At 38.4% G+C, this 18236-nt stretch overlaps 1 protein-coding gene across 6 annotated transcripts in view; it reads right to left on the bottom strand.

Annotated features, from left to right (window-relative positions):
• IQGAP2 (IQ motif containing GTPase activating protein 2) overlaps positions 1-18236 on the bottom strand; it is a 309380-nt gene that overhangs the window by 6442 nt on the left and 284702 nt on the right. For all 6 annotated transcript variants that reach the window (XM_050795627.1, XM_050795628.1, XM_050795630.1 and 3 more), the window contains 5 exons: positions 17960-18101; positions 8204-8291; positions 5967-6179; positions 3447-3607; positions 650-787 (listed from right to left, as the gene is read on the bottom strand). In XM_050795627.1, the coding sequence (XP_050651584.1) occupies positions 650-787; positions 3447-3607; positions 5967-6179; positions 8204-8291; positions 17960-18101 (742 nt within the window). The remainder of the gene's footprint in view (positions 1-649; positions 788-3446; positions 3608-5966; positions 6180-8203; positions 8292-17959; positions 18102-18236) is intronic.

An 18236-nucleotide genomic window follows, 5' to 3' on the forward strand; every position in this document is an offset into this window, starting at 1 on the left:
AACTTCAAAAGAGGAAGAAGTATTTTCTTCTGAGTTGGTGTTGTCAGGAGGTTTTATGGGATAAACAGAAGCCAGGCTTCGAATACAGGCAGGAGTTAAAGAAGAGGCAAATGCCAGTGAGTCTGGCTTCCCTTGAGATTTTAGGACAAGAGAGTGATGGAACAATGGGCTCATGACCCCTTTAAAATGAGGCAGCATGTGGTGCTTGATGTGGGGCTGTGAAGGAGGGTTTGTTTTCTCCACCACACTGAATACACACACTCACAGCATGCTTTGGAAATGGCTCTGATCCAGGGGTTGGCACAGCCTATTTTATATGAGAAAGGTGCTATTTTGCAATGGTAGATAATTCATCCATCAAGACCAAAAGATAGCCTTTTACTCTCCTTGCTATGACTCAGTTCTGGAGGTTCACCAACCCAAACGTACTGCACAAGCCACGGAAAGACAACCACTGAACACACTACATGTGACTGACAGCACCAGATGCTGAGGCCAAGGGAAGAGCAGCCATGACAATTCATGTATTCTTCTCTTCTCACCCATCAGTAATCAAGGTTAAGCCTTGCTAGACCAAATGGAGCTCTCTCCAAGGCCACAAGAAATCAAATGGCATGCGTGTTCTATGCAGATTCTAAGTCACACTTACTGGTTTGTTTGAAGATCATCTATATCTAGCAGGACACCTTTCTCGTGCAGCTTTGCCGCAGTGTACTTCACTGGCTTCGCTCTCTTCGTCCCTTTGGGTTCTCCTTTCCCATCTAGTTTAATTGATCTCCGAGTGTTTCTGACAAAATAAGAACAGACCATTTGTGGTTATGATGGCAAATGCAGAGGCTTCTGGTAGTGCAACTACCATACCCAGAGTGACATCGCTGTTCGTACCTGGCCCTCAGACACTGGATATACACCTTTTTATTTTGTGATAGTAGGTAATTTCATCCATAGAGTAAAACTTCACTACTAAACTGTTTGAGCGGAAAGGGATTTCCCAAGTGACTGAAGTTTACATTACAGACTAACATCTTTCATACAACTTACACTCTATTTTCTCAGGTATATTGAACCAAGTGGTTATCTTTAGTCATTTCAGAAGTAGCTGTTTTGCAATAACATGAACTGTGTGGTCCTACATAAAGATATCACCAGGACGGTTTTAATCTATTTAACAAACACCATGTGGCCAGCATTGTTCTAAGTGCCTTATAAATATTACCTCACATTTCCAAAATTAACATTTCCATATACTTTTAAATTAATAAATTCCTTTGCTATATACTATATCATGTAGCTCTCATAACCATACTTGTGAGTCTGGTACTCTTTGTTTTTTGTGGGGGAGTTTTTTTTTTTTTTTTTTTTTGAGATGGAGTCTTGCTCTATCGCCCAGGCTGGACTGCGGTGGCGTAATCTTGGCTCACTGCAACCTCTGCCTCCTGGGTTCAAGTGATTCTCCTGCCTCAACCTCCAGCTGGGATTACAGGCACATGCCACCACATCTGGCTAATTTTTGTATTTTTAGTAGAGAAGGAGTTTCGCCATGTCAGCCAAGCTGGTGAGGCTGGTACTCTTAAATCCACCTTAAAGATGAGAAAACTGAGGCTCAAAGTTCACTGAACTGGGCTGAAGATCACACAATGTAAGAGAGAATCAGAACCCAAATCCAATTCGCCCAACTGTGGATCTTGTGTGAAATGCCTTAAAGTAAATCACTAACAATCTCATTTCTACTGAAAATAAGCTTGACCAACTTCTTCCTTGCATGTATATGTATATATTCTTCCTTCCTTCCTATATTTAGTGTATAGTGTATGTACACTATACATTATATAATGTATATATTTATGTAATTGTAAATGAATATGCACACTATGTATAGTGTGTGTATATATATATTTAGTGTATTTTGTGTGTGTGTGTATATATATAGAGGGAGAGAGAAAAAGGGAGAGAGAAAAAGAGAGAGAGAAAAAGAGAGAGAGAGAAAGAGAAACAGAGAGAAGCCCGAAGCAAACAAACTAAAATTCAGGACTAGTGGGAGCCAAATCAATAAGGTTTAAATGTGGCTACATCCCTTTATCAAATCTTCTGTGATTTCAGCAATCCAACTTCTGGGTGTTTATTCCAAGATGTGAAATCAGTTTGTTAAAGAAATGTCTGCACTCCCATGTTCATTGCAGCACTACTCACACAACAGCCAAGTGATGAAACCAACCTAAGACTCTACTCACAGATGAACAGGTAAAGAAAATGTGGTATATACACACACACACAGGAATACTATTCAGCCCTAAGAGAAAGAAATTCTGTCATTTGGGGCAATGTGGATAGAATTAGAGGACATTATGCTAAGTGAAATAGGCCAGGCACAGAAAGGCAAGTACCACATGTTCTCACTTATATGTGGCATCTAAAAAAGTTGAACTCATAGAAGCAGAACAGAATGGTGGTTACAGAGGCTGGAGGGTGGGGGAAATGGGGAGATGATGGTCAAAGGATACGAACTCTCAGGTGGAATCAGTTTTTTTGAAATCTATCGCACAGTGTGGTGAATATAGCTAATAATAGTGTATTGTACTTTAAAAACTGCTAGGAGTAAATTTCAAGTGTTCTCATCACAAAAACTAAGTATTTGAGGTGATGCATATGTGAATTAATTATTTCATATTGTAATAACAAATTATATCATCTTGTACCTCATGAATACATAACATTGTAGTCAATTTGCAACAAAATTTAAAAGATCTATGATTAATGCAACAGATTTTTCCATACAGTACCATTTCTTTCTGCCAATTGGATGACAAGGATTATATAAAAATATTGTATTACATATTTAAATGGGTAATTAAAATTTAACTAGCATTGATCATAGTCTAGTGATACGAATAATTACTAAGCAAAGGATATTCATTAAAAATGGCTATACTGTATATAAAAACCTATAATACTTATGCTAATGGATAATAGACAGCTACCAAATTTTGCCGGTGGTGTCAATAATAATTTTTTTAAAACCATTAAGCAATTTAAAAACATTCAGCTGCTCTGTGCAATTAGTAAACATCTGGCATTAACTAACATGATCAATTATACAAAATATAGTCCAAAAACAAGAGATTTTAAAAATAATAGTATTTTTAAAAATCTTTGACTAAAAAAGACAAAAGGAACAATGAAAGTGCTTCCCCAACTACTAATGCTATTTGTTCAATATGCAACAGGTAAGTCACTTTAATTCTAGTGCTGGTGGGGAATTGAAAAGCTTCCATTTGCTCCTGACTTCTTAGTTCACAGTGGCAAATAATAAAACTGAGACTCCAGTTTTCAGTTATAAGACAGAGCAAAAAGTTTTCTTCTATACCCAACCCAAATGCATAGAAATGCAGAACTGACATCTCATAAATCATGACATTACGAATGAACGTGACATGATTTTAACTTACTTTCTTTTTAAGTTGTCTAAACAAGTCTTTATGTAGGTGTCATAATAATTGATTTGCTCTTCATAAAATGCTGCCTTCTTGTTAAGTGCATTCAGGGTCTGCTGAAGTTTTGCCAATTCAGCTTTTCGAAGCTTACGATAGATTCTTTGATTTCGAATATCCTAAAACAACAAGTAAGGGCTATCATATTCAAGCAGAAGCTTGCTTTATGATATTGCCAATTTGGGACAAGAAGAATATCAAGCAGTAGTAAGTCACTATTTGTAACTTGACTTGTAGCTTATTTCAGGTACCTTATTTTACTCTCAACACCACCACAGGGTTCCCATCCCTTTTTACTTCAGAACGGGAAAGTGTACATATTTCACTTTAAGAGACTTGTTAACATTAATTTTTTTCTTGATGGAAAGGCAAATAAGTTATTTTAGAATAACTACACATTTAGTTTAAGGAAAAATTGTGTTTTAAAAGGGGCACAAAGCAGCAGAAATGCAATTTCTTCAGACTTTTTTTTTTTTTTTTTAGACGGAGTCTTACTCTGTCACCCAGGCTGGAGTCCAGTGGCCTGATCTCTGCAACCTATGCCCTGGGCTTCAAGTGATTCTCCTGCCTCAGCCTCCTGTGCAGCTGGGGCTGCAGGCCTGCGCCACCATGCCTGGTTAATTTTTGTATTTTTAGTAGAGACAGGGTTTCACCATGTTGGCCAGGCTGGTCTTGAACTCCTGACCTCAAGTGATCTGCCTGCCTTGGCCTCCCAAAGTGCTGGAATTATAGGCATGAGCCATTGTGCCTGGCCTCTTCAGACTATTTTGAATATTCCTCTTTGAATAGTACTTTAAACTAAAAAGGTTTACATTTAATTGTTAAATTGATTTTTAAAATAAGAAAAGAACAAACTTTTTCATCTGACAAATATTTCTCAAGGTTTGAAAAAACAACACTAGCCTGTCAAGACTGAGTGAAAAGATTCAACATTGATAACTATTACTTGGCTTTAAATAGAATTCCTAGAACATTAAGTTGCATAAGCTGCTTATAGCTTACAAGAGCTATGCTAAATTTAAACTTGCAGATATAAGTTTTTTTGGTAATTCTAATTGGTAAGTTATGAAAGTGTTTGACTTAAGAAAGTGATGCCTGTTTAATATTGTTTTTCTTTTGTAGACAAATTAAAAACCATTCCCCTAAGAATTCAGACAAATACCCACATACACATACACTCCCCCCACAACTTTCCCATGCCCTTAGGTAAAAATTCATCATGAATAGAATATTAGAATAGAATATTCTTTGTTAAATAGAATTCTTCATTAAATAGAAATTCTTCATATAATAGAATATTCATTAAATAGAATATCATGTCTTCATGATAGCCTTTTTCTTTTTTAAAGCAAAAGCATATATTTATCTACCCCATATTCCCAAATAGAAATATTTCTACCCCAAAACTAAAGAAAGAAATGCTATTGCCCTTGAGTCACTTGGGCTAGAAGGAATAAGCCTACTGCCAGAATTGAACATAACTTTCTATCAAAGAACAAAGCTGGGCGCATTTCCCTCCTAGAACATGAGAAAATTTATTATTTTTTTTCTGGTCATTTAACCGCCTTTAACCTCTAGATCCATATTAATTTGCATGTTTGAATAAAAAGAATGAAATATCCTTCTAACCCAAATATATACTTCCTTATCCTTGACAAACAGATCTCAGCCACTTCCTGTGATGTTTCATTGCACTAAGTTGAGACGCTTTGCTCAGGAAGTTTCTCAAGTGTAAAAACATGGGATAAGAAAACAGAAACTAATCTTCAAGTCTGAACTGCATTTAGGTTAAATTGCTTAAAAACAAATGATCTGGGACACAGAGTTCATCTCAATGGCAGGTTCTAAGGCAACTGAGCTATATGACAACTAACATCTCAGGAGAAAACTCTTCCAAATAATGTTATTTTTAAAACTAGCTTAAAGGTATAGACCAAACTTGTCAAGTACATTTTTTAGTATTTATTTCTGGTCTGTTTCAACTCTCCTAATGACTTCAAAGTGTTGTGATTATTTTCTCTTAAAAGTCATCAACTGCTTGGGAGGCCGAGGCGGGCGGATCACCAGGTCAGGATTTCGAGACCAGCCTGGCCAGCATGATGGAATCCTGTCTCTACTAAAAATACAAAAATTAGCCAGGCGAGGTGGTGTGCGCCTGTAGTCCCAGCTATTTCGGAGACTGAGGTAGGAGAATCGCTTGAACCTGGGAGGCAGAGGTTGTAGAGAGCTGAGATCACGCCACTGCACTCCAGCCTGGGCAGCAGAGTGAGACTCCACCTCAAAAAAAAAAAAAAAAAAAAAAAAAAAAAAGTCATCAACTGCTTTGAAACCTTTAAAAATCTGTAACATTGAAGAGTGCAGTAACCACAGCATATGCAACCATGAATCCCTAATGCCACCTCACAGAGTGCCCAGCACTTGACTGGTGATTAGCAAATGTCTGCTAAGTGAAGAAGAAAGAATACTGTTTCCAAAAACCTTGGCAATCTCATTGAGAATGTCTTGGTATTTATTTTTGGATGACACGTGTCCAGTCTGTTCCAATGTCCGAAGATTCCTCTGGATTTTCCTCTTCTTCTGCTCAAGAGGCAGCTGTGCATCTTCAATCATAGATTGGCTATGCTTCATTTCTTCTGGAGTCCTGGAATCTATCATTGCACGGCTCACCATGTCCGTGGCATGGTCTGCCTCCTGAAAAGAGAATATCAAGGTGCTGATTTTTCTCTGATCCCCTAATTTCACAGTTCATAAGCTACACAATGCAAGTTAATGTCAAAATGAAAGTAGTCCTCCAGCCAAAGTTCAAAGACTAGAACCAGAACATGTTCTTCCTGAGATTTGAAGTTTGAAAGGAATTACTTCATCTTTTTGAGAGCAAGCCTTATTTGGGAACAATTATCAATAGCTGCTTTATTGCCAAAGTGACAAATCACCATAGTAACGGACATATTTTAATGGATAACTGCTACTTTGTAATTCCCCAGATGGAAGGATTTCGATTCCTGGATAGTCTAGCCGAGGAAACTAAAACTAGATTATCTATTGAAATGTGGCTATGAGAACCCTGAATGTTCAGAACCCAGCTAAACTCTCACACATCAGCCATGTTTATGGAGAGTCCTGAACTAAACCAACAGAGGCAGTCAGAGAGCTTTATTCTTATAAGGGAATCACAAACCAGCAACTCTGAAAAACCTGCAAAGTTTCTTTGAGCAAAGGGAATAAGATAGCATATCATAAGTTCCCAAACAAACGATGAGTAAATGAATAAATGAAGGAACACTCTTTGGATAGTCTGTAAAAGGAAACAGTAATAAAAAGAGACTATTGGTCTTCCCATTTCATTGTACGAGACAATTGACTGACTCAATAGATGAAGTCTAAGGAAACGACCATTAGTTAGGCACAGTAATGTCAGACATAGGACAGGTAGGTCAACATTATTGACACAGGAACATTATTTTACCAGGTTAGCAGTACATAACAAAAGCAGCAGCCAACATTGTTGAGCACTTAATATACGCCAGATACGAATGTACCCATTTAATATGTTTTAACTCACTTAATCCTGCCTGTGAACTGGGTATTATTATTAATCCCATTTTACAGTTGAGGAAACTGCGGCACAGCAATGCTTCTAAGTGTGCAGAGTTACACACCTAGGAGGTGCAGAGGTATACTTGATCTCAGAAGTCTGTGTTCTCAGTCACTTATTCATGACACATTTAGGGGAAAATGAAAAATAGTAAGGAGTAAAAGTCTTTTATACGAACCTAGTGTAATATTTTACCCATATTGTTGAAAACATATTCACACATTAACAAACACGTGATTTGAAGTTTAGTTTTATATTTTTTATTAAAAATTTTTAAAAGTTAGAGATGAGGGTCTCACTGTTGTCCAGTCTAGTGTTGAACTCCTGGGCTCAAGCGATCTACACACCTCAGCCTTCCAAAGTACTGGGATTACAGACATGAGCCACCATGCCCAGCCTTTTATATTTTTTAAATTAAAAACCATTACAAGGATTCCTTGGCAATCAATTAAATTAAGAATGATCCAGGAAAATTATGTATAGCTCTGCTAAGAAGTAGTTAATTAAATAATTAACTTTTGTTTAGGGAGTGGCAATTATTGGTACTAAAATAACAACTTTAAATTTATTTTAGAATGAACAATGACACATTTTCAAAGATGTTAATAAAAAGCTAAATGCAAGATTGTTGTGAAACCTTACTTACGCTAACATAATGATGCTTTGACCCAGTGGACTCAATAGTTTCTTCTGGAGCATTTGGAAAACATCTTTAACATGTGAGATGCTTATTTGTTTCAAGTTAGTAAATACATAAAATTGGAAAGATATTTTTCAATATCCTGTCAGCTAGAACTCTCTCAACTGACTTACTTGCCCATCTATTGTGTGATAAATACTATGATGAACATTTCCATGCTTTGAAAAACCCAGAACTATCATCCTAGGTTAAGACAAAAGTATATTCGGCATGAATTTGGCACTGTATTTTCTATTTCATCCCCATTGATACTTCATACAGGTTTATATATGGCTGAACTCAGTTTACTACAGTAATAGATAAAATTCCTTACTTCCAGACCATGTCAGATACAGTTTCTCTGAGATAATAAACATTTGGCATAAAGATTTACTAAGAAAATCAACTCCTATTATTATTTTACACTTAAAGCCAAATTACCTGTTGCGCAGTGGCTGGTGTCTCTAAGATTTCTGTCAATGTGTTCCCTGGCTGGTTCCGGATCACATCAATTATCAGCTTCTTGGTCCTTAAAACAGAGAAAGAGACGGACTTTCAGACTGTAGTCCTTATGCACAAAAATCTGTTTCTCCTAAGAGAGTGCACAAACACATACAATACTGAAGCTTCAAAGATAATACCTTAAAATAAAACATTCTTGCAGATATTCACCAGGTCTGCGGTAAGACTCTTCAAAGTTTATGAATGCTTGATAATCAAAGTCTGGGCTTTATGTGCTTGATGTTGTAGGATTATACTGTCAGTAACATGGGCACAAGTATATCACAAAATTTCCTCTCTAAATACCTTTCCTTCTTTTTTAGACCGAGACTACTTTTTGATGGGCAGGGGAACAAGTGCTGCTGATATGGCCTGCTACTGCAGAGTGCAGGAATATATCTAATATTCTCCTTTCCTGACGTTAATAGCACCTAGACTTCTGGGCCGGCTTAATACCTCATAAGCCTTTAGGAGCCAGACAAACTGTCCTGCTATCAGAAAGCTATGAAAGAGTTTGAAGACCAGTGACAGCAAACGTCCAGTGTGAGCTGTGGAGGCTTGGGCTGTCAGCTGGCATAGTGGCGAGGAGGATGGTGTTCAAGGGCCTGAGCAACTAACAAATAGGGTTAGGTCCTCACCTTCAGGTAGAATAGAATAGAAGAGCTTCTCAGTAAATAGTAAAGAGCTGGAAAATTCTGGAAGTACGAAAACCATATGTTCTCTCATAGGTGTTTTTTATGGCAATTGGCCACCCCTTCCTAGTGAGGGATCATGTTATGTAATTATGTAAAAAGGTTTTAACACAAAAGATAAAGGGTCAAGTTTGTTCACTTTTACATAAGGTGGAAACAGTATTATTGGAAAATTAAAAAAATATAAAAAGAAAAAAAGGGCCAGGCGCAGTGGCTCACTCCTGCAATCCCAGCATTTTGGGAGGCCGAGGTGGGCGAATCACCTGAGGTCAGGAGTTCCAGACCAGCCTGGCCAACATGGCAAAACCCCTACTAAGAATACAAAAATTAGCTGGGCATAGTGGCATGTGCCTGTAATTCCAGGTGCTCAGGAGGCCTAGGTGTGAGAATTGCTTAAACCCAGGAGGCAGAGGTTGCAGTAAGCTGAAAATGTGCCACTGCACTCCAGCCTGGGTGACAGAGTGAGACTCCATCTCAGACAGCTAGCTAGATAGATAAATAGAAAGAAAAGGAAGGAAGAAAAGGAAACACAGACAAATGTTTGTTTAAATTATACATACACTGGTCTAATTGACGTCTGAAGTTTCACTTTTACTGTAGTCCCGTTATTTCAAAGTCATTACATGATATCACTGAATGACTAATTTTTCTTCCTAAACTCTAGCAGGAAATGTTCATGTAGCATGAAATTTAGAAATGAAAATAAAATTTTCACATTTTGAAGGATATGGGCAACTACTCCCAAATGACAGAGAAACCTTCCAAGTTAATTACAAATATATTACTTTTGAAAATAGGATAAAATCCAATAAGCCATCTGTAAACATTATTTTTCCCATTTCCTATTTATCAGAAGTCTGTGTGAAAAGAACAATCACAATATGTCTTCCTTGCCTCCCTTCCCCCTGGCCTTTGGAGAACCATTTCCTCTGGCCCCATGACCCTTTGCTGCTGGGGATTTACAGGCTGTCTGGGAATGCACAGCTAAATACTCCACGGAGAGTCAAAGGTGGGCTCACAGCTAATTACAGCCACGTGGGGGATGGCATATTTCCTAAGGTGGCTGTGGCTGAGAAAGCCAAGTATCCTTTCCTTCCTACACACCACCTTCCTCCAGCCATCATCATCAACGTATTAAACAGGAATGCTGAGTTAAAAATAAAAGCTTTGGGTGATTTAAAAAGTGTAAATATAGTAACTTTCTTATTTGAAATAGTATTCTCAGAACTAATTGTGATATACAGTTTCTAGGGAACTTCCAGTTCTTTAGAGAAGCTGTGTAATGACCAAATGACTGGAGTCACTAAAACGTGCCCCACCAAAGACAAAGAATGCTTATTTGCTCAGGAGTTGCTGGAGGACAAACTGCTCACACAGCCTGTTTCTCTTGGGCTTCTACTGTACATCAGGCCTGTGGAATTCATTGCCAAAGTTCTACCTCAGACGTAAGTAACCATCCAGTCCCATGACAGGGAACCCACCTCCCTCCCACTACAGTGTGTCTAGTGCTTAAGGACAATGGGGATGGACAGATTTAAAACCAAATCTGTCTTGGCTTGGACTCTTGTTGCATATTAGCCATGTGGATGTGTGCAAGTTATATAATCCTTGTGGGTTTTGTTTTTTCATTTATAAAACAGGAATCTCTCAGGACTGAGGCAAGGATTGGATGAAAAGATCTAAAGTCTTCTGTGAGGTCTGGCACATGGTAAGCACTCACATGGTCCTTAAAGCTGTGCTGCCCATGATGGCCGCCACTGGCCACAGGTGACACTTGAGCACTTGAGACATGGCTAGTACAAACTGAGATGTGCTGTGTGAAACACACACTGGATTCTGAAGATGTTGTATGAAACAAAGAATGTACAATATCTCATCCATTTTTTACATTTATTATATATTTAAATATTTTTGCATATATTTGGTTAAATAAAATATATTATTAGAATCAATTTCATCTATTTCTTTTTAAAATGAGGCTTCTAGAAAACTTAAAATTACATGTGGCTTATATTAAATTTCTTTGGGAGAGTACAATATTGGCACATTCCATTCTCAAACAGGAGCTCACTCTAGAGGCCTGCCTTCCAGGGCCACCCAGTCATGGAACCTGGTTAGTCACAGGACTGTGGCCCGGAGGGAGACCTTTGAAAAACAATCCAATCCCTGATTGTACAAATGTGGCAACTAAAACCTAAGAGACTAGAGCTGCAGGAAACAAGTCCAATTCCCTTTCCAAATCAGCAGCTTCTGAAAAACCTACAGAGAAATGCCAAGACTGTGCCCCTCTATCCCCTCTTCTACCATATTTCCTTTTTCCAAGCGAAACCGCTCAGTCCCTTAAAGCTCCTCACAATGGCATCTGCAAAGAGCTCACAGTCCTGCTCACATTCCAGTTGCCAATGACCTTAACATGCATTCCCCTTCCCACCCCAGTCCAAATATAACATTCTGGATATGGTCTGACCAGCATAAATCAACTGCTTAGAGTATTGGCATTGGGGCTCTTCAAATATGTAAGACAGGTTGATCCAAACCACGGGTCTTGCCCTCCTTTAATGAGGAGGTACCTAATTTTGAAAAAGAATTAAGAAAAAAAGAGAAAGAAATACACCAGGGAGTTTATTCATCATAGCTGTGCTCAAATTCCACTGTAGATAAATGAGCCCATATGGCGCTTGTAAGCTGGTGTGGCCTCTTGGGTTTGGCCACTCCATTCATATGGCATCTATTATTACCAGTAGCATTCCTGAAGCTCTCCCTCTGTCATCTGCTTCTAGTGTGCCCAAGGTTGAAAAGGAATCAGTGTTTGTGGAAACTAAGGAATAACTTTCAATATTTAAAATTCTAACAACATAATTTACATTATTAGCTCCAGATCTCAAATATCACCTTAGCCATTTAGTGCTCCTGCTAGTTTGGACCAAAAAACAAGGAAATCTTTCAGCTGGGATCATGGGACCTAAACTTAATCATGTGATAGGAAATTCTTAAGAGATGACAATTTAAGAACTCAAGCAGCTAAGTATGATTAAAAACCACAAATATTGCCTTCTACTTAAACGCACATACTTTTGTGGGAAACTAAGCTTAATTAAGGCCAGAAGGATCACATATTTTAAGTTGCATCATAAGTTATAATGAAAGGTTGACAATTGCATGGTTCTATATAATTTATATGGTATTAATTATAATTTCATGTGATCATCATAGCCCTTCCTTTCCCCTCTCCTCTACATTATGGAGGAGAAACCGATGGCAAGGCAACTTGCTGAGTTCCATGGTTAATAAGCGATAGATTGAGGTTATCACCCTATGTCATCCTAAGACCCCTCGACTAGGTTTTAGGATTCCTAGACCAGGTTTCTTCTTCTTCTTCTTCTTTTTTTTTTTTTTTTTTTTTAATATCCCTGTGCTTGGTAGTATTATAAAAATAGCAATAGCCCAAACTGAGGTTCTCTATTCTATAAACATACACAAGGAAAAAAGAAATAAATGTTTCTTCCTACTCTGATATGTGCCCTTTGTCCCTCCTCTTTGTCCTGGAAAAATACTCCAGCCTCCGTTACTAGTAACTGCTCAGCTAATAATTCTCATTATTTATTCTAAGATTCTTAAGAATGCAAAGAACAACGACGTTGCCCTGGACAAGTTGTAAAAGTTTATTATCGAGAGTGTAGGCCCTGGAGGATTTAAAATCATGTGGGTTTGAATCTCTGCTCCACTTAGTAACGGTATTACCCAGGAAAAGGTTTATATTTGTTCTGTGCCTGGTTTCCTCATCTGTAAAATATTGATAATAACCTCCACTCTCTTGGGGTTGCTGAGAATATTACATACATATTTTACACATTTATTTTAATATATATATGCACATGTTATTCTCTTTCTCTCTTTACAGATTATGTGCCCCTTTTTCAAAATGCTTGGGCCCAAAAGTGTTTCAGACTTTTTATCTTTTCAGATTTTGGAATATTTGCATTATATACTTACTGGTTCAGCATCCTAAATCCGAAAAATTCAAAATGCTCCAACGAGCATTTCCTTTGAGCAGTGTCAGCTCTCAAAAGGTTTGGCATTCTGGAGCACTTCGCATTTGGTGTGTGTGCGTGTGCATATGCACACACACATAGAGTATATAAAAACTGTCTCTGGTCCATGGTAAGCACTACATAGGTGTTTGCTATTATCATCATCTTCATCCTCATCTAATGAGTAAGAATTATGAGACTAGCATGGAATTAAATTTACAAGCACAAGGATTAACAATGCCTCAAATTCTGCTACTGTGGGGGCCCCCATGAAGATGAGCTACTCATGACTGGAAAGCTAGTGACATTGTAATTAAACTTAAGGGCATTTCTGAAAGTTAAGAACACAATCTGTTTAACAAAAAAGCAGAATAGGTTTTTGATGGAGAAAAGCTAGGTATTTTCACATCCCAGTTGCTCTGCATTTCATGTCTATCCACTTCATAACTTATAAAAGTCACTGTCTTAGTTAAATTTGGTTCTCTAATGAATCTCAAGAACTACATCTTATGCTTGAGTTACAAATTTGGTTTATTAGCTTGGAAAAAAATCATTCTAATGAGGGTGTTCAAGTCAATATTTTAAAGGAGTGGTCCCCAATCTTTTTGGCACCAGGGACAGGTTTTGTGGAAGACAATTTTTCCATGGACAGTGTGGGGTATGATTTCAGGAGGATGATTCAAGTACATTACATTTATCCTGTACTTTATTTCTATTATTATTGCATTGTAATATACAACGAAATAATTATATAACTCACCATAATACAGAATAAGTGGATGTCCTGAGCTTGTTTTCCTGCAACTAGCCAGTCCCATCTGTGGATGATGGGAGACAGTGACAGATCATCAGGCATTAGATTCTCATAAGGAGTGTGCAACCTAGATCCCTTGCATGTGCAGTTCACAATAGGGCTCACACTCCTATAAGAATCTAATGCTGCCACTGATCTGATAGGTGGTGGAGCTCAGGTATTAATGCCAGCGATGGGGAGCAGCTGTAAATACAGATGAAGCTTCACTTGCTCCCCTCCTGCTGTGCGGCCTGGTTCCTAACAGGCCATGGACTGATACTGGTACTTCTAGACTTTAGTTTCCCTGCCTTAAAGAAAAAGACTCAGTTTTCAGGTTCCCTGTCAATGCTGCACTTTGTAATTATCTGTTAGTATCAAGATTTTTCAAATATGTACTTTAAAGGAAACATATTTAGAAGCAGGGCTTGACTAAAATCATAGAGCTAATTTTATTAAATCTTTTGGGCAATACCCACATTTCACTTTCAGGGATGGCTAACCAGTCAGTGTTGATTTCAGTTTGTTACCTACATTGATCACTGGGCTGCTTAGTAAAGTGGTTGACCAACAGTAAGATCTCACAGTATGCCAAGAGGAAGGCCTCTGAGCATAAAAGACTTAGGGCCTCTATTAAAACACTGACATCAAGTCTTTTTCACATAAATGGAAAAGTAGATCCTAAAATTCACATATAACTGCAAGAGACCTATTCAACTGCAAGACTAAAACAATCTTGGAAAAGAAGAAAGAAGTTGGAGGACTTCCCAATTTCAAAACTCACTACAAAGCTACAGTGAGCAATATGGTGTGGCACTAGTACAAGTATAGACATATAAGTGAATGGAGTAGAATTGAGAATCCAGAAATAAAACCATACATGTATGGTCAATTAGTTTTTGACAAGGGTGCCTAGACCATTCCATGGAGAAAGAATAGTCTCTTTAACTAATGGTGCTAGGACAACTGGACATCCACATGCAAAAGAATGAAGGTGGGGCCAGGGGCAGTGGCTCACGCCTGTAATCCCAGCACTTTGGGAGGCTGAGGTGGGCGGATCACGAGGTCAGGAGATCGAGACCATCCTGGCTGACACAATGAAATCCCGCCTCTACTAAAAACACAAAAAATTAGCTGGGCATGGTGGCGGGTGCCTGTAGTCCCAGCTACTCAGGAGGCTGAGGCAGGAGAATGGAATGAATCCAGGAGGCAGAGCTTGCAGTGAGCCAATATCGTGCCACTGCACTCCAGCCTGGGTGACAGAGCGAGGCTCCGTCTCAAACAAAAAACAACAACAACAAAAAAGAATGAAGGTGGACACCTGTCTCACACCACCGCAAAAATTAACTCAAAAAGGGTTAATAGACCTAACTGTAAAGGCTAAAACTATAGAACCTTTAGAAGAAAACATTAGGGTAAATCTCACAAGCAACGACAACAACAACAAAAAAAACAGATAAACTGGACTTCATCAAAATTAAAAAAAAAACCACACACTTGTGCAGAAAAGGACATTATCAAGAGAGTAAAAGAGAACCCACAGAAGGGGCAAAAATATTTGCAAATCATATATCTGATAAGGTTCCAGTACCCGGAATATATAAACAACTCTTACAACTGAGGAACAAAACCACAAACAACCTGATTTTAAAATGGGCAAAGGACTTAAATAGACATTTCTCCAAAAAGAATACATAAATACACAAGTGGATGACAAACATGGAAAGATTCTCAACATTTCTGGTCATTGGAAAAGTACAAACCAAAACCACAGTGAGATACGACTTCATATCTTCAGGCAAAAGTTCAAAGACATAGAGTGCAGACTAGTGGTTGCTAGGGGCTGGGCAGCAGTGGGGAATGGGGAATGACTCCTTAATGCGTATAGGGTTCACATCTGATAAAAATGTTCTGGAACTAGACAACAGTGATGGTTGCACACTGTGAATGTACTAAATGCATGTACGCTTTAAAATGGCTGAAATGGTAAGTTTTATGTGTATTTTACCACAATAAAAAATAAACCCACTGCTGGCTCTATATAGTGTGGTGATTAAAGAAGTGGATAGTGTTTGTTTCCAACACACACTGGGGACTGGGGGAGAGCCACACAAGGGCCGAGGCTGGGTAATGGGTAAGGCAAACAGGACAACGTCCCAGGTTTCCCAGGCTAAGACACATTGCTTCCAGACAGGCCTGACTTTTATGGGTTTATCTTTAAAATGTGATTTCCTAGAATTTATGGAATCATTGAGACTGGTGCTCAGGAATAAGTATAAATATATATGATATTCAGAAGATCTGATACTTTGAACTACTCAAATTGTGATTCTCAGACATCATGCAGACATTTGAGTTGACTGCATTTAGAAAATAATGTTGAAATAGCAGACAAAACTAATTAAGAAAAAATTTCTTCCCATTACTTCTAACGGACAAAGCTTATGAGATCATGGGATACTTGCCCTAATTTCATTTACATGGCAAAACCACACAATCTGTATTTCCAGTTATCTTTATAATTGGCACTTGTTCAGAGGAACCCAGGGTGGAGACTTTCTCCCCCTTTCTCTCCTGCCCTGTCCTGAATTGTCTCCCTGAAAGTTTGATCTGCTTTGGTAATCTGTAGTCAAAAAGAACTGCCCTCAACTCTTGTGAGGCCAAGGGTAAGTCCTAGTCCTGCAACTTGGTCACGGTCCTACTGTCGAGCTGTGCTCTCCACCCCTGTAAGACAGAGGCTGTTACCAGCTTGCCCACTGTTGTATCCCAGTCTCAAGCCCAGTGCATGAACACAGAGTAGGTAGACAAGCATTGACCAAATGCTGCATGACCAAATGGAGCCTCAGATGATCTGAGGACAAAATCAACAAGCCTAAGAGAAGAACATATCAACACAGCACAGTGAAGAAGTTCTTCCTGTTGTTTTCATAGATGATTGAATGTTTAAAAAAAAAAAATTAAGTGGAGATGAATGCTGTTTTCATTCACATTTCAAGCACACTTCAGCACATCAGTGGCAGGAGAGAAAGCTCTTGCCACAAATAAAAACAACCTCAGAACTCAGGACAGGTAGCTTGGAAGTAATATGTGAAGTATTGTTTCAACACACACTTGTTCCCTTTTGTCCTCATTTTTCCACTTCCAGTTTCCATCTCACCCCAATACAAAACTGTTCTAATGTACTGATACGCACTCTCGGGTCTGTATAAGTTCTTGAAAACTGCATTGCTTGGTCAGTGTGTGCTTTTGATTTATGGTGTTGTATCACGAATCTCATTCTCTTTCTTACTCTGTGTGTAAAGGATGGATGTGGAATATCCTTGATTCTTTGATGGAGAAAAGATAGTATTATTTAAAGTGTGAATGCTTCACTTGAAGTCTTTGGTGGCAGGAAGTAGGGTACAAATAAAGTCAAAGCTGGTAAACATATCCAGGATCAGTTTAATAGGAAGGAAGGCCAATAAATCAGATGCTATCATAATGTCTTATCGTAGGTATGTGTTTTTACATGACTCTATACCGGAAATTAACGTTGGTTAACTGGATTTCCTTACTAATCTTCTGGCCACTCTGTAATAGATATTTCTCTTCAGTTACCTAAGGACTTATGTAAGCTGAGTTAATCATTTCTCAAAGGAAAAAATCAAATTACTACATGGAAAACTAAAAACCAAGGAAGGTGTTGTAAACTATTGTAATATTTAATTCCTTCCTAAATTCTACAGTCTATTATCCCTTGATTAGATGTTTGATGGATATACATAATAGATTTCAACGTTCACAAACTTTTTTTTTTTGAGACTGAGTCTTGCTCTTTTGCCAGGCTGAAGTATAGTGGCACGATCTCCACTCACTGCAACTTCTGCGTCCTGGGTTCAAGCAATTCTCCTGCCTCAGCTTCCCGAGTAGCTGGGACTACAGGCATGCATCACCACGCGCAGCTAATTTTTATATTTTTAGTAGAGATGGGGTTTCTCCATGTTGGCCAGGATGGTCTCAATCTCTTGACCTCGTGATCCGCCTATCTCAGCCTCCCAAAGCGCTGAGATTACAGGCGTGAGTCACCATGCCTGGCCAATGTTCACATACTTTTCAATAAATTAGTTGGGATTTAGCCTTATTTGAATTTGCATGGTTTAAGATGTGCATTTGGAGACATGTGCCCTTTAATCCCCAAACTTACTTTATCATGAGGCTTCGGCTATCTATAGCTTCACCATCCTCTATGTCATATTTGCTTGCCAAGACAAGAGAAATCTCGGTCTTTGAAAGCTGACTTAATGTATTTGCCTTGTTAGGGTCATTGGGGTCAACTGCTCCTTCTCCTGTAAGGAAAAAATCCTAGTGTTATTTTTACAATTCACTCTTTGTGATGATGGCACCAATAACGTAACATAAAAGTTCTGTGGGAAAGACAGGCTCAGTAATTAAATGGGAGATCATGGCCTTCACAAAACCCA

Source organism: Macaca thibetana, chromosome 6 (genome assembly GCF_024542745.1).
Source record: "Macaca thibetana thibetana isolate TM-01 chromosome 6, ASM2454274v1, whole genome shotgun sequence".
NCBI classification, from domain to species: domain Eukaryota; kingdom Metazoa; phylum Chordata; class Mammalia; order Primates; family Cercopithecidae; genus Macaca; species Macaca thibetana.